We start from the raw sequence: 23616 nt of genomic DNA, 5'->3' as shown, positions 1-23616 counted from the left end.
ATAATCTTAAATTAAATTCCTATATTTCTCTTCACTTCCCGTACAAATTTATTCACCGTGTACATATTCACAATATCAATAATCAAGTATCCTATGTAAAATGCATCCACAAAAATATTATTCCAAATAAAAATGCATACTCATCCAGAGGATTACAATTATTAATCCAAATACAAATATAACACAAATATCATAATCAAAGTCCAACAATACCCCTACAACCTCAAACCTATAAAATTTTTCATCTTTTTTTATTTATTAGCAAAGTTAAAATTTTATTAAAAACATGAAATTAAAGGTATAGGAAATGAAATGCACTGAGAGAGATTTGGAAAGTACAAACTACCCTATGATTGCTGCTCACATCTACAGAACTAACCCCTAGGGCCTCACGAAGTTTTTTAATTATAAGAAAATAAAACAGAAAAAAAAAACACATCAAAAAAAATTAAAATTGAAAAAAAGAAAACGGGTGAGAAAACTGGAGATAAAAGCCTATTGAAGGGTAACATGGCACACATCGCACAGAGAGAACGGCTAGCCGACCCGCCATGGCCATTGGCAGCAGTTGGCCAGCAGTGAGCCTAGGTGGGAGAGTGAAGGTTTGGGACTAGAGATTTACTGTTATGATATATGGTTTGTATAGTTCCCGTAAAATTTCCCTTCTTCCCATCAAATTTACAAACTTGATTTAAATTTTCATTCCTTACCAACATTTTTTTCAAAAAATACACCAATTGAAATCGAGAAACCAAATGTAACTCATTATATTAGTTTTTAAAATGACATTATGCAAATAGTCCAAATTGCTACTTGTTAACACCATAAATCTACAATTTTTTATTATTTATATAATTGCAGGACACGTGGCATCCTCTTATCCATTTGGAAGTTAAAAGAAGTTATAGAGATAATGGAGAATATGAAGGACAAAGTGGATGAGTGGGAGGACAAAGTGGATGAGTGGAATGACACATGGCAAGACAAGAATGAAGATGGAAGAAATGGGTAGTTACTAAGTAGTTATTGCTGTATTTTTTCTTCTATAAATAGCCATTAATGGCTACATTGTAAAGGATCCAGAATTCATAATCAAAGACACTTGATTTCAATATTTCTTGTTATTTTTCTTATCTTAGGAGTAGTTTAACATAGATTTATATTTCGAAGCATTTATTTTATGCACTTTCTTTTCGAAGCATAGGAGTAGAGGTAAGTAATTATTACTTTGATTGTTCACTCAATCATCTTTCTCCGTTCCCCATTCTTCTTTTAATTTTTCTTTTCTTTACACTTGGCAATCTTGAAGTCCTCTTCGTTGAGGCAAAAGAACCGTCAACACAATCGCTTGATAATTGGCTTGAATTTAATCTGTAAGGATTTTTCAATCCTTGCTGGCACGCTCGCATTTATGATATTTTCCTTCGTAGGAAAAATAAGCCAACATTTTAGCCAACATTTTTTGGCACGCCCAGTGGGACGTCAAGTGTAATAAATGGAAAATGAATTGGATTTGTCCATTTCAAATAGTCTAGATGAAATTTATTGGCGTAAACAAGAAATTTTGGATCTTCAAGAAGAGATTCATTTTCTTGATGAAATAAATTTTCATCCCTTACAATATTATTTGGTGGAAGAACAAAGACACCATTTAATTGGAGAAATTCATCAACTTGATATGGAAATTCGCCAATGGAATAATGAGTTATCAACTCTCACTACCAAGTCTTTAACTGAGGCCTTATTGGCCGGAATTGGTGAATTTTTTCAGAATTTTTCCATGGTTAAAAATAGCAAAAGCAAAGAGTTGATTTCATCAATGGCTCGGGGGGTTCAAGAATCCGTTTTTAAAGAGCCAAATTATGAAATTAACACAACGAAAGAGCATGTTCTTGAACCAAATTTGGCTAAGAATGATGTTCCATGTATGACTCGGGGGGTCCAAAAACCAAATTTTAGAGAGTCAAGTCATGAAAATAATATATCTATGGGTGATTTTCATAAGCCATTAATGGCTAACATGGAAAAACAACCCATTTTGCCAGATAATTATGAAAACCTATTCGACAAAAGTCATGTTTTTAAAACAAACATGGTCAAGAACAATGAACAAGCCACTGTTCATGAATTCAAAATTTTTGACATTTTTCAAAATGTCAAAAAGTATAAATTTTCATGGTCACACTATACCATGACTTTTGGTGTTCAAAATCCTTTTTGGATTTGTGGTTCACATCAAAATATAATTATGATGATGTGGTTAATAAAATTAACAAATTGTTCTTATGAGTTCGAAGCACTAAGAACAAGGGATGACCATTTAAAATGCATGAACTTGGCTAGAAAAAGCCTTTGCATTTAAATAAATGGTTGAGAATGGCTTATCTTTTCAAATTGATGGCCAGTTGTTTGTATGTACACAATCAAAGTATCGAAGATACATTCGAAGCATCAAGAGTTGTTTCGAAGGTTGATTACTTCACATTCGAAGCTGTATAAAGCTTTGAAGATACATTCGAAACATCAAGAGTTGTTTCGAAGGTTGATTACTTCACCTTCGAAACTGTATAAAACTTTGAAAACTTTCGAAATGTGTACATCTCTTCAAATATATGTAAAATGACAATTAATTAGTTGTCGAATAATGCCTGTTTTTGGCATCATAAGTTGGCTCGAAGAACAACAGTTTTGGTGTCTTCGAAGAATTAATAATTGGTTCGAAACACAAAATTAATATTTCCATTAATTATGTGTGAACCAGAACATATAAGTTTTGAATAAACCACAATGGTTGGCCAAAAAACAGCTTCGAAAGCCGTTTTGCCATAAGTTGCTTCGAAAGCTGTTTTGCCATAATTTTGTAAGCTTCGAAGCTCTCTATCTTGCATCAACAACAGCTTCGAAGAATTAATAATGGTGGTTGTGAACCTTCGAAGCTTTGTCGAGTATTTTTGAGGATGTAATTCGTCTTTGGTCGGCTCTATCGACCTTCGAAGAATGATTTTGGTCCTTTATATCACTTTCGAAGCTTGTTACTAGTAATAATTCGAGTCATCTTGTCATAATTTCATACTCATTCGAAGCACTTTATTGGTGTTGTTACATCATTCGAAGCACTTTGCTGCTTAGGTTAGTCATGTGCTTGATTCGGCCCTTCAAAAATTCAAATAAACATCATTTTTAAGGGCCGCGGGGGGTAATGTTAACACCATAAATCTACAATTTTTTATTATTTATATAATTGCAGGACACGTGGCATCCTCTTATCCATTTGGAAGTTAAAAGAAGTTATAGAGATAATGGAGAATATGAAGGACAAAGTGGATGAGTGGGAGGACAAAGTGGATGAGTGGAATGACACATGGCAAGACAAGAATGAAGATGGAAGAAATGGGTAGTTACTAAGTAGTTATTGCTGTATTTTTTCTTCTATAAATAGCCATTAATGGCTACATTGTAAAGGATCCAGAATTCATAATCAAAGACACTTGATTTCAATATTTCTTGTTATTTTTCTTATCTTAGGAGTAGTTTAACATAGATTTATATTTCGAAGCATTTATTTTATGCACTTTCTTTTCGAAGCATAGGAGTAGAGGTAAGTAATTATTACTTTGATTGTTCACTCAATCATCTTTCTCCGTTCCCCATTCTTCTTTTAATTTTTCTTTTCTTTACACTTGGCAATCTTGAAGTCCTCTTCGTTGAGGCAAAAGAACCGTCAACACAATCGCTTGATAATTGGCTTGAATTTAATCTGTAAGGATTTTTCAATCCTTGCTGGCACGCTCGCATTTATGATATTTTCCTTCGTAGGAAAAATAAGCCAACATTTTAGCCAACACTACTTCACTCCAAGTTTTGAGGTTGATTAAAATAATTAAAAGATCAAAAAACAAAATGAGATAAATATAAACTGCAAAAGTGCAAAATGTAATTTAGGTTTTGATTTATGACTTGTTGACGTGTGCTTCTTGTCTTGGATGGCATCTTGAAGCCAAAAATTCTCCCACCACCATGTTGTTTGTCATTTCGCCTATGTTTTTGTCAATTCCTTTGACTTTAAAATAGAAATTGAGTATAGAAGCTTTTAGTAAGTGTTTCTTTTGGGGAAAAAAAAACAAAAAAGTATAGAAGCTTCGATGAGTGTTTCTTTAGGTAATTGCTGATGATATAAAATATTGGAATGACATTATTGAGGCTGTAAGATTGCGTAGATTATAATTTATTTTTTTTTTTAATAAAAAATTTGGTGGATTATTTTACAACCTTATATCTATTACATTTATACACAACACAATCGAACATCCACAATCTAATAAAATATTACAGAATCATATTATAAGATGCATCCATAACATATTATTCCAAATAGAAATGTATATATCCATCCAAGGAATAATAACAATTATTCCAATTATTCAATGATAGCTGGTAAATACCTTATTCAAGGCCAAGATTATCTTATGCCTTTAGAGCTGTAACATTTACTTTGTTTTTCTCAAATTTAAAAACCTGAATTAAATTTCCACGACGTAACAATATTTTTTTCAATATACGCACCAGTTCCAGCCGAGAAGCCGATTGTAACCCATTCTGACAAGTAATCCTTTAGATCAACCCTGAAAGAAAGGTCTTGTTTGACTATGGCATTATTGATAGTGCTAGTGACAACAACACTCAATTTTTTCGACTTAGAGCGATAACTAATCACAGCTTGATTTTCTATCCCATGAGCTATGTCATTGTACCATACTTTAGTCACATTAGACTGAATAGAGTTGATATTGATTCCAAGATGAGTAACAGGAGTGATGCTTTGTGGATCCCAAGAATTCTGAAAGGTGTCAAACTCCACAGCAACAAATGGGCTAGTGGCTTCCAATGTCGACGGATCAATTGGAAGCCCAATGGCACCGCCTGTAGTGGTGTCTGCGGTGCTGCTGGAATCGGAAGGTTCAAGGAAGAATGCAAGCCCATCTCCGAAAGTTGAACTTCCATCCGAATCAATCACGAAGGAGAAATAGGTGGTGAAGTCGTTCAACTTGCCAGAATAACTGTCATAGAGGTGAAGCGGTTTGACGTAGGTAGCTTTGCCGGCTTTGTAATTTAAGTTGGTATCGTACTTGTCTGCCGCGAGGTGGACGCCATTGGAGGAGATGTAAGCGTCTCCATTGGTGGTTATGTCGACGTTGAGATTTTTGGGTCCGATTTTGGCCATATTGAAGTTTAGTGCAGTTGCGCAAGGAGTTGCGAGAAGAATGTAAAATGTGATAATTGGGAGACAAGAAAGTAGTATGTGTGATTGGAAAGCCATTGTTGTGATGGGAAAAATTTGTAGGATTGGAAGTTTGTAGATGAGGAAAAGTGTATTCAATTTGGGGTATAAATAGGTACATTATTGTTTGAAAAATTGTGATTTGGTCAAAGTGGGTGCTCCCTGTTTTTGAAAGAGGAAGCCGGTGTGATCATCTAATAATCCAGCACGCATGTCCTATCAACCCCTTGTTTGGTCATACAGGTGTTTGGATAAATTACTCTCTGTACATCTTTCTCAATTTACATATCTAAAAATATAATAAATATTTAATCCATGTTTGGTTTGTATTTGTAAAATAATTTTGAGAAGTAATTTTTTGAAAAAGTTTACAAAATTTGTTTGGTTGTATATTTTGAGATAGTTTTAGGCCACGTTTTGGCGGATTATATTGGATGAAATTGTTAAAAAGATGGTTAATGTGTGAATTATTAGTGAGGGGATTAAGTAAAAATATGTTTATTTTGATGATAATATATAGGAGAGATGGTTAGTAATAAAATTGTTAAATTATTTTTATATAAAATAAATAAAAAAAATTATTTCTATATTAAAAAATTAAAACAAATATTAAAACAAACAAGTGCACTTGATAAAAAAAATAAAATTAAAAAAATAATTTTTATATAAAATAGACTCAATGCGCTCACTATTTTCTTAATCCCACCAAAAACTCAATCAAGCTAATCTCCCTACTAAGGAAAATTACTAAACCCCTCGGACTATCAATCCTCCTTGCCAAATCATCACCAAACATGTTTTGAGTGGGACCCACAGTCATGGCAATCCAATCACCCCTCCCACGTTGGTAAACAAATATGACCTTAGAGTTTTGAGTTTGGAATAATTTAATTTTTTTTTAATTTTTTTTTTATAATTGAATAGATGAGTGTGAAAGAAAAAAGTGATTGATTGATGTGTACGATGTGGGAGATAGAGAGGGAGGAAGAGAAAAAATGATTGATTGATGGGTAAAGAAAAGTGATTTTGATTTTTTTTATTTTTCAAAATTGTTTAAACAAATAAATTATTGAGATTTTTTTCTCTAAAATTGTATCTCTAGATTCAAACAAAACATGGCCTTAATTTTTTCTCAATCCACACACTTTTTGTTCCAAATACGCCCTAATTGTAAAATTATAAACACATCTTATACACACCAAAACATAGTGCACACACTCAAATCCTAAACAATGTACACACTCAAACATGGTGCCGTAACTTTAAAAAAAAAAAAAAAAAAAAAAAAAAAAAAAAAAAAAAAAAAAAAAAACTCGGTGCCGTTTGTACATTGTTGAAGGTTGAAAAAGTGCAGCTTGCTTTTAATTCAATCTTCCCTATTGTAGCACTCCATTCAATATCATTCTAGGTTTGTTTTTAATTTAATAAATATGTTAATTTCCTAAAATTATTTTACTCATTTTGGTAGCTTTTCATAAGTGTGTGTAAAGTTTTACAATTTTTTTTACAAATTTCAATCGTTTTTTCGAATTAGGTTGACAATGTCCAAAAAAATAACAATAGGTCGGCCCGGAAATATAGTGTCTAACGAATGTGTTTTATTCGGAAATTGATAATTGAAAATTTTAATTTGGTTTCGAAGTTGATTGTCAAAAAATCTATTTTGATTTGGAAGTTGAAGTCCGAAACATTTTGTATTTTTTAGTTGTAGATTGTCGAATGTGTTTTGATATTATTTATCAAAATGTGCAGAAGGAAAAAAAGCAGACAACAATTTTAAGCACTAAAACTTACGTTTTCAATTCTAGCTTTGTTATAAATGGTGCTATCATTAACCAAATCTAAATTTTTATCATACAAATTTTTCATAACACTAAAAAACATGAGGATAGAATTTGATTGAGGAATAAAGACTCAATGGACTGTGAGGGTTTTGAGAATTGGAGTAAGCTAATAAGTGTTCACGATTTTAGAAGCAATTATTGCATATCCGAAAAGATATTTTTAGGTAGGTTGATTTTTTTTCAAGTTTAAAATTAAATTTGAGAAAATTTAAGAGGTACGCGAGATTTACCACATATCATATTTTAATAATCTGAATTATTTATTTTGTAAAATCCTTTGTGTATATTATTTATGAAAAAAATAAGTTAATCCAATAATCATGTAACCTTTTTATTTTATGACGTTTGTCTAAAAAAATGAACGATTAATATTATTTTTTTAAAATAAATCATTCATTTATTGAAAATAAACATAATAAAATAAAAAATTATAATTATCAAGTTAATTTCATTTTTTTATGAATAATGTACACAAAGAAAGGACATTAAGATTTTCAAATACAATGTATTTTTTTTTTAACAGAAATACAATTTGGATGAGGCTTCGGTTTCACATACTTCTCAAGCCAAAGACTTTTTTTTTTTATTAGAAAGTTATCGATTTTTCTGAGACAATAAACACTCGGAAAAAGATTCTGTGTGATTGTCACTAACTCTTTGAATAATCATTGGTCAACAAAAGGCCGTCTCTCCCCCACTAACAAAAGGGGAAAGTATCTTTAAAAAAAAAAATAAAAAAATTTAGTCAAATCCCTATTAATGATAATCACAAAAAAAATATCCAACACAAAAAAATGATAAATATAGAAAACATTTATTAAAAAATTCAACACATACTTCTATTACTAAAATATTAAATTTTAAAATAAAAAACTTTTGATCTATATGTTGATTTTTAATAAAATTAGTATTTTTAGAATTATCTCATTAAGATCTATTAAATAAAATTCATATTGGTTATGAAATTCTTTTAAAAAAAATTAATATCGCCAAAATTGATATAAATAATAACACGTTACTCTATTTGACAGTAATATGTCACTCTGTCTTACAATAATATGTTACTTTAGTAACATATTACTCTGACAATATTGTCTAAGACAAAAAAAGATATTTTATTTTGTCCTTACGCAATTATACTTCTTCCTTGGGGGGATTTATGAAGCAAAATAAATTCGACTGTCTTTAATCAAACAAGGGTCCAATTGAAGGATTTAGACTAAATTTAATTGAAAGGGAAAGTCTACTAACTCAGACTTACCTATCCAAAATTTTTTGGGTGAATGATTATGTGGTGAAGATTAATTTGTGTAGTGTGGGGTTCATGTGGGGTCCATCTGAGGCATGGTGGAGATTAATTTTTGAATAATTTCTAAATTTATAAAGCTAGATTTGTAGTATTACTCCTAACAACTGTTACTTTGGTTGAATATTGGAAACTTAGGAATGATAGATTTCATTGTCAATATTGATCTTATTTGATAGATCTTGATGAGAGGATTCTAAAAATATAAATTTTATTAAAAACTGACATCTACATCAAAGTTATATTATTTTAAAGTTTAATATTTTGATAGTGGTATATGTTGGATTTTTTTAATTTTTTTAATTTTTTTTTTTTTTGTACTTGTCCTTAATATATTAAAGTTTTATTATGAAAGAATTTTGACTAAACTCCTCTTTAAAAAATAACTATTGAAGTTGGTTGCGTGCAAAGCATGCAAGCTAGGGCCAATACAAATGCCCACTATGAGTTCCAGAAATCTATTGTTTTTTAATTTTTATTGTAATTAATTATTTTGTTTGTCAAAAGTTTAAAAACAATGTGTTTGTAGTTTACTATAATCTATGAATAGTAGTTTTTGTATTTGTCTCTTAACCTGAATTACTACAAAAAAAGAAAAAGAAAAAGAAAAAGAAAAAGAAAAAGGCAAAATATTCCAAATACATTATCAAGCAGAGCATTCGTATATTATAACACATAAATTGCTATTTTGTACAATTAAGCCATCCAACAAAATATCTGCATTTTAAATAGAATTGCTATTCGTATCTTTGTTCTCCACCTAGCATTTTATCATAAGCTATAGACCCAAAGGTCTTAGGCATCTACTTGTTGGTTCAAATTGATATTACACAAAATCACCTGCAAGAGAGTATAGTTAATTCAAACAAAAAAAAAAAAAGAAAAAAAGAAAAAAAAGAATTAAATAGAATTGAATACATTGCATATATACAAATAGGAAGAGAGTAAAGACTATAAATTATTGAAGGTAAGATTGATATATATATATATATATATATATAACTTAAACTTTCATTCCCTCATAGCTGTTCCTAAATTCCATCTGTAGAGGACACAACATAGGCTTGTTGAGTGATTCCTTTGCTCAACCAAAAACCAATATAGCATGAGCAAAACATAATAAGATGCCACCACCCCCAAAAAAAAAAAAAAAAAAAAAACTCTAAGGCAGAAGAAAACCTCTTCTTAATTAAGTGCATTTGTAGGAATGACATAGCTATGAAATTGAATACCATCCTCCACAAGAGTACTCAGATTGAGAAGGTACAATACTCAATCCAACAAAGAGATTGAGATTAAAGGAATTGCTCCCACACAAAGGAGTACAATTTACAAATCACATAGTAAAGGACAAAGAAAATTTCATCAAAAAGGGGAAAAAATAGTGTGATTTCAACTAAACATAAATAAACGAAGGAAGTAAGAAACAAAAGTCAACAAAAAAAATATACCAACACTATTTTTTTGAGTGAAAATTAAATATAGATCCCACAATTAATGATGTAAGGTTTTTCTTTCATGTGTGTGTGTGTGGTGATAATGAACTAAGATATTTGACTGGTATTTCATTTTATTCAAAACAAATTAATTAGAGAACATGAAGGGAAAGAAGGTGAAATCACGAAATAACTAAAGCAAAAAATTAATTTGTTCAAATATAACTAAACAAAAACAAACAATTATAGATTTAAAATTTAAATATTGTCACCTTCACATAAATGAGCAAGTCTGTTATCTATTATCATAAGCAAATGCCTTTCGTTTTTTAGTTTTCAAGTTAGTTTGAGACATCCATCGAACAAGTAGTCCGTATAGTCAACTACAGAAAAATGGAAAAGAAAACAAATAATCCCCAACTAAAAAAGTTTCATCATATCAACCTAATCATCCAAGTAGTTGCATTTTCACATATAAAGTATCCTATTGACACTACAAGAAATGTCACTTTTGGCTACCAAAATATTAGTCGCCAAAAGTCCAATAATTTAGTCGCCGAAACCATTTAGCAACTAAAATATTTTGTCGCCAAACTCGTCGCCTATACCCTGTCGGCGATAGTGTTGGCGACTAAACTATTTTTGGTCGCTGAAAGTAAACGTTTTGGCTACTAAATTTTCGTTAGTCGGCAAAGGTTATGTTTTGGCGACTAAAATATTAGTAACCAAAAGTAAGTATTTGGCTACGAAACTTTGAGTAGTCGGGAAAGGGGATATTTTGGCAACTAAATATTTAGTCGCCAAAAGTGTTCAAATAAAATTAATTAAATTTTCAGCGACTAAAACTTTTTGTCGTAGATAAGTTTTAGTCACAACATTACTACATTTAGGGACTAAAGAATTTAGTCGCCAAAAAAATTGTTTTTCATTTTATTAAACTTTTGGCTACTAATCATTTGGTAGTCGAAAGTCTTCATTATATTTTTAGCTACTAAATTTTTAGTCACCAAAAATCTTTGGGTTCTTTATGGCTACCAAATATTTAGTCACTAAAAATATTGATTTCCTTTTTGGCTACCAATTGGTTAGTCACTAACAAATTCACTTCTTTTTTTTTTTTCGCTGCTAAACATTTAATGGAATAAACTTTATTTTGTGTTTTTTTTATTATAATTAATTTCTTCACAACCTGTATTTATTTCGTGCAACATGCACCCTGTATTTAAACAAAATAATACATATATCTATTTCTATTTCATTTCAACAATACAAAAATTTGATTTTTTAACATCAAATTCTATACAAATCTGAATTATCCAACCCAAAATAATAATTCCATACAAACACAAAATCATACAAAAAAGATGTCCTCTGTACAAAAAATTCTACATCAAATGTCATTTACAGAATATTTTGAAGGTGTAAACATGATGGGAAAATTAAATTTATTTACTAAAACACTTGCTTAATTTAACAATGAAGCCATTGATCTAAACGCTTCTCATCCTTCAAGCTTGCTTCATATAGTTTGGTACCTTTCTTTCTGAAGACACCAACTGCAAAATTGTAATATGTAGTAATGCAATCAGAAAATCGAGAAATGGAATGGAAAGATGCAAGAACATTTTCCAATACACCCATTGCCCACGTCTTATAAAACATTGTAATAATCGCACCTTCAAATATAGTAGGAGGCTAAAAATCAAGTGATCTATAAGTAAATCCACAACTATCAATCATCAATCTAAGATGCAACAAAATTTGGTATTTTCTCAAGCATATCTTAGCAGTCAAAATCATTAACGCATAACTAAAAAATATATATCATTTGACCATATTACTACAAATATTCGATTAACGTAATTTTTTTTAATAGTAGTCAATGAGCCTTGCATAATAAATAATTTAAATTATTAAAATTGTCTGAAATGGACTCAGTCAAGCTCTTATAGCAGCTTGTTGAATTAGATGTGCTCAAGTTTAGACCAAGTAGTAGAAATAGGTCTTCAATATGCAGAATGCCCAAAATTGACTTCTTTTCATATGATTAAACTAACCAACACATTCAAATAAGTACAAGAATCTGAGTGAGTTAGAGCTTAAAATTGTCTTCAATCCACCTAGTTCCAACTAAATATGAATAAAATATATGGGGATTCATCAACGAATGAGAATTTAACCACAACATATCTCATCAATAAATGCATACAAACAAACACAATGGTGAGATTATATCCCAATTTTTGATGACCATGTTCCATGGGGCTTGGCTAATTATGCAGTGGTTTGATTTGCTATTAATGTCTATCTCTCTAATGATCTTCATTATTGTTTATCTCTCAATAAAATCACAATACTCTGTAACAGAGTTACAATGGTGTACATATATTGGTGACCATGTTCAATTGTGAAAGCAGATTGAAACAGATTCAAACACTCCATGTTCCAATTGTTTCTGATAAATTTGTCACTTGAACATAGAATCAAACACTTGGTGGGCAAAAAATTTAACAATCCACATATCAAACAAACAATCACCTAAACCAATGATCCAAATTCAGAGTTTATGATCTAAATTTTCTAAATAATGATAGACCATAGATAATGAACCCAACAAAATACTAAAACCCAGATGAATTAAGCAAATGGCATTACTAATCCGTAAAAAAATAAATGAAAACCTGGAAGAGTGGGCATGGTGCAAGAAGCGACGGGCTTGGGCGACTTCTCGACCTCGATAAGGCACGTACGGCAGTTTCCGGCAATGGAGAGGCAGTTGTGGTAGCAGAATTTGGGAATTATCCAAAAAAAAACTACAAATCAAACTCCTTCTATTAATATACCCATTTTAGAAACCCATTCAAAAACATATAGAAGATAAGGGAGATAGATAGCGTCTAGAAATTGGAGAGAGAGAGAGAGAGAGAGAAACACTACTACAAATATAGATAAAGATCACACTTTTTTTGTGTGATGTATGTTTTTTAATCACACATTTTAAATTTTATTAAAGTGTGATCTTTGGGAGTGTGAATAAAATGGGTCATTTTTAATCACACTTTTTAAGTGTCATTAAAAATGATTTCATCTCATCTTTTAAGTGTGATTAATAATATTTAGATCACATCTGTTAAGTGTGATTAAAAACATTTAGATCATATCTTTTAAGTGTGATTAATAACTAATAAAACCTGTGATAAAAAAAACGAATTCAACATATTTAAAGAATAATCAATATTAGTTTTGTACGCACGTTTGAATAATACAATACACACTATATACTATATATATATTTCGAATCACAACCATATATTGAATGAAATAACATCATATATTTCATAAATAAAAATTAAATGTTCAAAAGCATATACAAAGGAATTAATAAAAAGTTTTTAACTGTGATTACATATATTAAAAAATGAAAAGAAAAAAAAAGAGTATGACAACACATTAGATATTAAGGAATCAATCAGTTATGGAAATCAACCTAGTGGCGAGGAGTACGATATTAAGGAAGACCTGGAGAAGATATTAAGGAAGCACATTAGAAATTATAACTTCATCAGCTAAATAAACAAACAAGTATGACAACACGACAATGATATCACTTCTGCATCTCCACTAAAGGCATTGTTTAGATTTACTAAAAGAGAAGTAGAGTCTAGAGAAAAGTATCTTTTTGGATATTACTTTTACTCAGTTTTTCAAGTGGCATTTCCGACATATTGATCTCAAATTCCATCATTGTAGCTCTGCAATAGTTAAAAATTTCTTGCAAAGACATTCTCTAGAAATTAAAATGCAGAGTAAATTGAATAAATAGTAAATATGTTATAACCTGTATGCATTAAAGAGCATCTTCATCAATTCTCCTAATGGGGGTGCAAGTTGGTTTCCTGCATCGTTAATATTTTTCTTCTTAGGGACCACCTCTTTATTGACCCCTCATAATCCTACAAAAACAAATATTCTGACATCAGGAAAAGAATACTAGATATGGGCCCAATAAGGGAGCTTAAACATTTGGAAAAAGAAAAAAAAAAATTGGGAATATAAAATCAGCAGTACAATGTCCAAAGGAAAGAATCTGCCAAGTTTCTTCCCTTCCCATGCTTCCCATCAGTTCCCAATTTTTTCAAGGAATAGACGTTTGAATTCTCAAATTGCATCTGATTTTGACATATCTTCAAGTTTGCTTCCTCTAATTTTGTTGTTTCCAACATGACCCCATTTGCAAAAAAACAAAACAACCCGAACCTTTATCCTCTTGAATGATTTAAAGGATATCGTAACTTCAAAGAGAAAAACAAACAAAAGTTTAGATTTATTAATACAAAAAATGAAGCACATGAAAATGAGGGCTCTAAAAAGGAAATATTATATCAATTCATAAGTCCATTCCACAACAAATTACAGTTAAGCAAATTGAAGTGAGGTAGAAACAGAATTTAGAAAGTAACCCCCCACCAAGTGATTCATATGTCGCATTTCTATGCAGTATGTGATTGTAGAGAATCCTCAATTCCATAGGAGTATAAACCAGTGTATTTGCAGGCACCATCACAATACATCCAAAGCATTTAGGTTTCCACTGGAAAGAGTATGCAGCTCGTAAACATGAAACTCAATCTTTTTTTAATTTAATTAAGATGAGTTTCAAATTTAAGATACTTCAAAATCATTGAACTGCATTAGCAATTCAATTGCCGTGTCACATTGAAAATAAAAGGATAACTATGGAAATTCCCCCCCTTCCCAACCACCACACAAACAAACAAACAAACAGAGGGAGAAAAGAAAGAGAGAGATAGAGAGAGAGAGAGAGAGAGAGAGAGAGAGAGACTATATAATAATTAAAAGTAAAAAATTTGAAACAACTTGCTCACAGGTAATACCATGTAAATAGCATAGACTTTGTAATTCAAGTTCATCTTTGAGAATAGAGAATTGTAAGGCGACCACAGCACTAAGGATTTTAAACCACAAAAAGCAACAACAATTTATATAATTAAGGTAAAAATGCTTCAAAAGAAGTATAAAAGAAATTACTTAGTTGAAAGGTCACACATGTTCAAAGTTGTATTGTAAATGCTTTTTCCATCCTCAAGGATGTGGCCAGAATCTTGCAAGCCAGATGATTCATGTACAGCATTTCGCCGTTTCACTTTAAGTGACCATGCTAGACTCTTCTCTGATGGCTTCAATTGTGTATAGATCAAAAGGAAGTTTTTGGTCTTTTGACACAATCAACCAGATAGTCCTCTCTAATGATAGGTATTTTCATCCTCCTGTTCCAATGAAACCACTACAAGTCAAGAAAATGACTAATAAATAACTACACTTAAAGGCCAGTAATTAGGGACAGCTTTACCTTTCCTTCCTCATGTCAGCCTCTTTATTATCCAGCACTCCACTCACAACTAAGCAGTGTGTGTCTGTAATGTAACTTTTGAAGTAAGAGTGCCTAAACACATCTCAAATAAACGAGAAGAATTCAAAACTCAGTACATAGACCATATAACTTTCTTGATCTTATTATGAACATGTCCACCTGCTCCCTCAATTTTGCTCTCCCATTCATCCTGCACAATCACCCCTCAATAAGTGTTCTAACGACAATCTAATGACAAACAATAGGAATAGACATAACTGGAATGGATTGACAAATAATATGGGTGTTTGGGAAGTTGGCTATTTTAGTACCCCATTTAGTTTTTAGCTATTTTTTAGTAGGTTAAAATTTTTGTGCTTGAGAAGATGATTAGATTTTTTTGTAGTTAGATGTGATATTTGTAAGAGAAAAAGTAAAATGATTATGGGACTGCCCACAGGTGACTTAGTTGAACAAATAATTAGATCATTTAACAATTACATAGCAGTGTTCGGGTGCCCTGGTGCACTCTAATAAATAACCAAAGCTGTTCTCCCACCAAATATAATACATACACTTCACAGAATTGCCATTCATTGAACAACAAAACTACATCCTTTCTAATCACCAACTATGTCCAAAGTTAAAACAAAAAATTATTAGTAATGACTCACACAACTACCACATATATCTCTACACCTCTACATATGCACATAAATGACACAAATAGAGGCAAAAGAATATGTATATAACTACAAAAATGAACCGAGAAATAATTTGTTCCAAAAATATATATAATTATAAGATTGTGATTAAGCTCATAACCTAACCTTGAAGCAAAGCAGAATTCAAACATTCAGATAAGAATCAAAATCGATCAAACCATATGAAATCCATTCCATTTTAAAAATAAAAAATAAATCAAGAGCTAGGGTTTTACCAAATAGAGATGAAAGATTTAGAAAATAGCAGAAATCGGTGAGCTGAAAATGGTGAGAAGGAGAGGCAAATCGAAGAGTTGATAGAGGAGAGAGGCAAATCATACCAGAGAAAGAGTTAATTGGGGGGCGAAAATCATAATGAACTTTGGTTCGTCTTCGTACAACGGTTTGAGAGAGAGAGAGAGCCGGTGAGGGAGAAGGAAGACGCCGATGAGGGAGAAGGGAGACGTCAGTGAGGAAGGAGCGACGTCGGCTATGAGAGAGCAACAGTCGTGTGAGTAGAGCAGAGAGAGGCGATGTGTCTATGTGAGTGTGAACCTAACCCTAAAATAACTCAAAAAGATAAAGACATACATACATATAGAGAGGGGTATGGTAGTAATATACGTAATCACACTTATTTAAAATCAAATTAAAGTGTTTTATACAATCACATATTTAGGGAGTGTGATTAAAAGTATATATATATAATCACACTTATTTAAAAAGTGCGATTAAAAATAAATATTATTGTAGTAGTGTATATATAATCACACTTTAATTAGAAGTGTGATTAAAATATATATATAATCACACTTAATTAAAAAGTGACATAAAAAATAAATATTATCACACTCAATCTAATTTAGTGTGATTAAAACATCAATCGAATTTTTTTTTATCACACTTCTAATAAAAGTGAGATAGTTTTTTTTGTCAAAGTGTGATCTTTAACTATTTTTGTAATAGTGAAACCAACTTACCTGGTGAGAATGTAATAGTCGGCGGTAGCTACTTTGGATTTCAGGCGGTGGCGACTTTGGATTTACACAAAATCGTCCGTGAGGGAGGAGGAATGAGAAGGAGTTGTGTGTGAGAGTGAGATGAGAAACGGAGAAGGGTTAGAGCAAAATTTTGGGGGGAATCCCCAATTTGAGAGGGAATTTCAAATTAAGATAAAATTTTGTGAAAATATTTGCTGCTAATTTTTTTAGAGATGTGAAAAATAGATCAGGCTTGTTAAATTAATATTTTTTAATTTTATTTATTGTTTATACTTTTTACTTTATTGGAGTTTTATGACTCAGTTTGTGAAAAAAAAAATTACAAAATTTAGAAATATTTAGAAAGTTTAAATTTAAAAATAAGTCTTACAAATCATATTTATTTACTCGTAAGTCATGAGTGAATTTTTTTTACACACTTAGCCCTCATTTTGATAATGAATTTTTTTTAAAACTTTTTAAATATATGTTTTGTGTCTGTAAAATGATTATTTCATTAGTACTGGTAATAATATTGAAAATTTTATTAAAATGATAAATAATTGGGATATTTTGTCTTTTATTTGTGAATTTTGATTTATTCTTAATTTATTAGTGTTATTGAAATATGATGATGTAAAAAGTATAAATAGTTTAATTGTACTTTTTAAAAATAATAAATTTATTATTAAAAATTAAATTCATCAGACTGACCTGTAACTATGCCTTTAAATTTTTGCAATGTAAAACTATCGACAAACAGACAATAACAAGTTGCCCATCTTAGCATACCTTTCGCGTGAGGGCCCAATTATTAAAAGATGTGTTCAACCCGTCAAATGAAAGCCGACTACTTCTTCCATCTCAAAATAATAGTCTATTTTCAGAATTTAATTTCTTTTTATAATACAATTATTACATTTAAAAAATATTAATTTTTCAAAATTACCTTTTCATAGTATATTTTTTTAGAAATAACAATTGTCATAATTGTACTTTTTGTATTATTAATGGGTTTAAAAAAAGGACAAAATAAGAAATTCATATTATTTTAATAATTAATTTTTTAAAAAATTAATATTTTGAGATAATAAAAAATAAAATAAGATATTAATATTTTTGGATGGTGGGTGTACAACCTCTTCATAAAAATAAAAATAAAAATAAAAAAAACTATAACTGTTTTGTTTAGTCAAATTTTCAAGTGGAGACTAATGGTATTGTTGTTAATAAAATAAAATAACTATTTTGTTAAATTTTTTATTTTCATTCGGCTATCAAACAATTTAGTAGCCAAAAGTAGGTCTACAGTGACTAAAAGGAATTTTGTCGCCGAAACTGAACATTTGGCGACCAAAATTTTGGTCGGCAAGGATTAAAAATTAATTTTTTTATTTTCATTCAGCTACCAAACAATTTAGTAGCCAAAAGTTGGTCTATAGCGACTAAAAGGAATTTTGTCGCCGAAACTGAACATTTGGCGACCAAAATTTTGGTCGGCAAAGATTAAAAATTAATTTTTTTATTTTCATTCGTCTACCAAAAAATTTAGTAGCCAAAAGTAAGTCTACAGCGACTAAAAAAATTGTCACCGAAACTGAACATTTGGTGACCAAAATGTTGGTCGGCAAAGATTAAAAATTAAATTTTTTATTTTCATTCGGCTACCAAACAATTTAGTAGACAAAAGTAGGTCTACAGCGACAAAAAGGAATTTTGTCGCCGAAACTTAACATTTGGCGACCAAAATTTTGGTCGCCAAAGATTAAAAATTAATTTTTTTATTTTCATTCGGCTACCAAACAATTTAGTAGCTAAAGGTACCTCTACGGCTACTAAATTTTCTTTTAGTCGCCAACTGTGATATGTTTAGCTACTAAAAATTTTTTTAGTCGCCAATTGTAATATTTTTAGCTACTAAATTTTTTTTAGTCGCTAATAATCAACATTCCCCTACTAAAAAAAATTAGTAGCTAAAAAGTTGACTTTTGCCGACTAATATTATTTTTGGTAGCCAATTCCGTGACTTTTGGCGACTAAATTGTTTTTGGTAGCCAAAAATGGTCGGCAAAAATGCATTTTCTTGTAGTGATCACACACAGAGAACGGCTAGCCGACCCGCCATGGCCATTGGCAGCAGCTGGCCAGCAGTGAGCCTAGGTGGGAGAGTGAAGGTTTGGGACTAAAGATTTACTGTTATGATTTATGGTTTATATAGTTCGCGTAAAATTTCCTTTCTTCCTATCAAATTTACAAACTTGATTTAAATTTTCATTCCTTGCCAACATTTTTTTAAAAAAATACACCAATTGAAATCGAGAAGCCAAATGTAACTCATTATGTTAGTTTTTAAAATGACATTATGCAAATAGTCCAAATTGCTACTTCACTCAAAGTTTTGAGGTTGATTAAAATAATTAAAAGATCAAAAAACAAAATGAGATAAATATAAACTGCAAAAGTGAAAAATGTAATTTAGGTTTTGATTTATAACTTGTTGACGAGTGCTTCCTATCTTGGATGACATCTTGAAGTCAAAAATTCTCCCACCACGTTGTTTGCCATTTCGCCTATGTTGTTGTCAATTCCTTTGACTTTAAAATAAAAATTGAGTATAGAAGCTTTTAGTAAGTGTTTCTTTTGGGGGGGGGGGGGGGAAAAAGAGTATAGAAGCTTCGATGAGTGTTTCTTTAGGTAATTGTCGATGATAGAAAATATTGGAATGACATTATTGAGGCTGTAAGATTGCGTAGATTATAATTTTATTTTTTTTAAATAAAAAATTTGGTGGTAAAGAATTTCAGATTTATTTCATTCAATGAATTATACAGAAGATCTTTATGCCTTATATAGACATAAGATATACAGAAGATCACTAATCTAACTGCCTAATCTTAACTACCTAACCTAACCAAGCTTACAATAAGCTAACTATAGTTCTAACAGATTAATAACTGCAGGCTTTATTGAACTCTGGAGCTGAAGCTGGAGCTTCTATAGGATGCAGCTTTGACAGAACTGTTGCTGCTCTATATCTACCACTGCTGTGTGATTGAGCTGCAGTTGCAACTGAAGCTGCTGCTACTCTGTAGCTAGCATAGTTCTAAATATCGGCCGATACGCTACGTATCGGCCGATACGTATCGGAAAAATGGGGTGCCGCGACGGATACAGGCCGATATACCACTGAGATTAAAAATCGCAGGAGTATCGGCCGAGTCCCGGTACGTATCGGCCTGTAAGCGTTACACAAGCCGTTACACAAGCCGCGACGGGCCGATACTCACCGGTTCGGACCGGTACGGGAAAGAAAAAGTTGAAAAACCTTTGAAATGATTTTTAAAATTTCACCACCGCAACACCCGATTCCCGATACGTACCGATCGATACTACCGATACCGATACTCCGCGATCGATACCGTTACGTTACCCGATACCGCGATTTAGAACCTTGGTAGCTAGGCATGGCTGGCTTTGACTCGTGCAGTTGTTTTATCAGGTGGATCATTTTACAACCTTATATCTATTTCATTTATACACAACACAATAGAACATCCACAATCTGATAAAATATTACAAAATCGTATTATAAGATGCATCCATAACATATTATACCAAATAGAAATGTATATATCCATCTAAGGAATAATAACAATTATTCCAATTATTCATTGATAGCTAGTATACCTTATTTAATGCTAAGATTATCTTATGCCCTTAGAGCTGTAACATTTACTTTGTTTTTCTCAAATTTAAAAACCTGAATTAAATTTCCATGACTTAACAATATTTTTTTCAATACACGCACCAGTTCCAGCCGAGAAGCCGATTGTAACCCATTCTGACAAGTAGTCCTTTAGATCAACCTTGAAAGAAGGGTCGTGTATGACTATGGCATTATTGATAGTGCTAGGGACAACAACACGCAATTTTTTCGACTCAGAGCGATAACTAATCACGGCTTGATTTTTTATCCCATGAACTATGTCATTGTACCATACTTTAGTCACATTAGACTGAATAGAGTTGATATTGATTCCAAGATGAGTAGCAGGAGTGATGCTTTGTGGATCCCAAGAATTCTGAAAGGTGTCAAACTCCACAACGACAAATGGGCTAGTGGCTTTCAATGTCGACGGATCGATTGGAAGCCCAATGGCACCGCCTGTAGTGGTGTCTGCGGTGCTGCTAGAATTGGAAGGTTCAAGGAAGAATGCAAGCCCATCTCCGAAAGTTGAACTTCCATCCGAATCAATCACGAAGGAGAAATAGGTGGTGAAGTCGTTCAACTTGCCGGAATAACACTGTCATAGAGGTGAAGCGGTTTGATGTAGGTAGATTTGCCGGCTTTGTAATTTAAGTTGGTATCGTACTTGTCAGCTGCGAGGTGGACGCCATTGGAGGAGATGTAAGAGTCTCCATTGGTGGTTATGTCAACGTTGAAATTTTTGGGACCGATTTTGGCGATATTGAAGTTTAGTGCAGTTGCACAAGGAGTTGCGAGAAGAATGTAAAATGTGATAATTGAGAGACAAGAAAGCTGAATGTGTGATTGGAAAGCCATTGTTGTGATCGAGAAAATTTATGGGATTGGAAGTATGTAGATGAGGAAAAGTGTATTCAATTTGGGGTATATTGTTTGAAATCTTGTGATTTGGTCAAAGTGGGTATTCCCTGTTTTTGAACGAGAAAGGTATGACATCAAATCCATGCATGTAGACTACTGTTTTTGTTATATAGATGTTTGGATAAATTACACCGACATTCTTGAGATTGGCTCTTAATACGGATCGTTGGGAACTTAGTTCTACACATTATTTCCATTCTGTGTACATCGTTTTCAATTCGTACACTTAAAAATATTATAAATATTTTAGCCATGTTTGGTTTTTATTTGTGAAATAATTTTGAGAAGTAATTTTTTAGAAAAAGTTTATAAAATTTGAAAATTTGTTTAATTGTATTTTTTGAGAATAGTTTTAGGTCACGTTTGTTTGGCGGATTACGTTAGATGTGATTGTTAGTGAAGATATTATTAATGTGAAAATTGTTAGTGAGGGGATTAAGTAAAAGTATGTGTGTTTTGATGATAGTGTGGGAGATGGTTAGAGATGCGATTGTTAAATTATTTTTATATAAAATAAATAAATAAATTATGTCCATATTAAAAAAATTAAAACAATTATTAAAACAAACAGGTGTACTTGGTAAAAAAAATTACAAAATAATTTTTATATAAAATAGACTCAATCAGCTCACTATTTTCCTAATCCCAATCAAAATCCAGTCAAACTAATCCCCTTACAGAGGGGGATTACTACACCCTTCGGACTATCAATCTTCCCTCCCAAATCATCACCAAAGCAATCCAATCTCCCTTCCCACACCGGTACACATTATTTTCACTTTGTGTACATTCTTCTCAATTCACACATGTAAAAATATTATAAATATTTAGGCCATGTTTGGTTTGTATTTGTGAAATAATTTTGAAAGTAATTTTTTTTTAAAAGTTTACAAAATTTGAAAATTTGTTTGTTTGTATAATTTGATAATAGTTTGAGTTTTGGAGTTTGGGTTAATTTAATTTAATTTAATTTTTTTTTATATATAGTTGAATAAATGTGTGTGAGAGAAAAAAACGATTGATTGATGTGTAGATTGTGAGAGAAAGAGAGGGAAGTGAGAAAAAATGATTGATTCATGGGTAGAGAAAAGTAATTTTGGATTTTTTTTTTTTCAAAATTATTTAACCAAACAAATTTTTGAGATTTTTATCAAAAATTGTATCTCTAGGTACAAACCAAACAAAACCTTAATTTTGCTCAATCCATACATTTTTTTTTCCAAATATGCCATAATTGTAAAATTGTATGCACATCTTATACAAACCCAAAACATAGTGCGCACATTCAAATCCTAAACAATGTACACACTCAAACATGGTGCCGTTAAAAAAAAAAACATGGTGCCGTTTGTACATTGTTGACGGTTGAAAAAGTGCAGCTTGTTTTTAATTCAATCTTCCCTATTGTAACAATCCATTCAATATCATTCTAGGTTTGTGTTTAATTCAATAAATATATTAATTTTATTTTACTCATTTTCGTAGCTTTTCATAAGTTTGTTTAAAGTTTTATAATTTTTTACCAATTTCAATCGTTTTTTGGATTAGGTTGACAATGTCCAAAAAAATAACAACAGGTCAGTTGGGGAATACAATGTCTAACGAATGTGTTTTATTCAGAAATTGATAATGGAAAATTTTAATTTGGTTTGGAAGTTGATTGTCAAAAAATCTATTTTGATTTGGAAGTTGAAGTTCGAAACATTTTATACTTTTTTGTTGTAGATTGTCGAATTATAATAATAGTTTTGACCTTGTTTACCGAAACGTGCTGAAGAAAAAAAGAAAACGACAATTTTAAGCACTAAAACTTATGTTTTCAATTCTAGGTTTGTTATAAACGAAGATATCATTATCAAAATCTAAATTTTCATCATACAAGCTTCCATTACACTAAAAAATGAGGATAGGATTTGATTGAGGAATAAAGACACAATGGATTGAGAGGGTTTGAGAATTTAAGTAAGCTAATAATGAATTCACCATTTTAGAAGCAATTGTTGCATATCCAAAAAGATATTTTTGGGTAGGTTGAATTTTTTTCAAGTTTAAATTTGAGTTTGAGAGAAT

General features: G+C 31.1%; 1 protein-coding gene and 1 long non-coding RNA gene across 2 annotated transcripts; both read right to left on the bottom strand.

The window, feature by feature from the left end:
- Window positions 1–4507: 4507 nt before the first annotated feature.
- Window positions 4508–5317, bottom strand: LOC145813489 (lectin 9-like). Its single transcript, XM_082908957.1, has one exon. It carries the CDS (start codon window positions 5315–5317, stop codon window positions 4508–4510), a length of 810 nt encoding a protein of 269 aa, XP_082765083.1.
- A 5901-nt stretch (window positions 5318–11218) lies between these two features.
- LOC145819539 (uncharacterized) lies at window positions 11219–14240 on the bottom strand. The gene is made up of 2 exons (XR_014360297.1): window positions 13703–14240; window positions 11219–11420 (listed from the first exon to the last, which is right to left on the bottom strand). It is a non-coding gene; the product is annotated as an uncharacterized LOC145819539 (long non-coding RNA).
- Between the last annotated feature and the right edge of the window lie 9376 nt (window positions 14241–23616).

The sequence above is a fragment of the Camellia sinensis genome, chromosome 2 (assembly GCF_055761805.1).
Source record: "Camellia sinensis isolate YWXY chromosome 2, ASM5576180v1, whole genome shotgun sequence".
NCBI classification, from domain to species: Eukaryota; Viridiplantae; Streptophyta; class Magnoliopsida; order Ericales; family Theaceae; genus Camellia; species Camellia sinensis.
This window is presented reverse-complemented; position numbering and strand designations above follow the sequence as displayed.

Excerpts from the sequence above, each read along its gene's own strand:
- LOC145813489 (XM_082908957.1), bottom strand. The coding sequence starts at position 5,317 with ATGGCTTTCCAATCACACATACTACTTTCTTGTCTCCCAATTATCACA.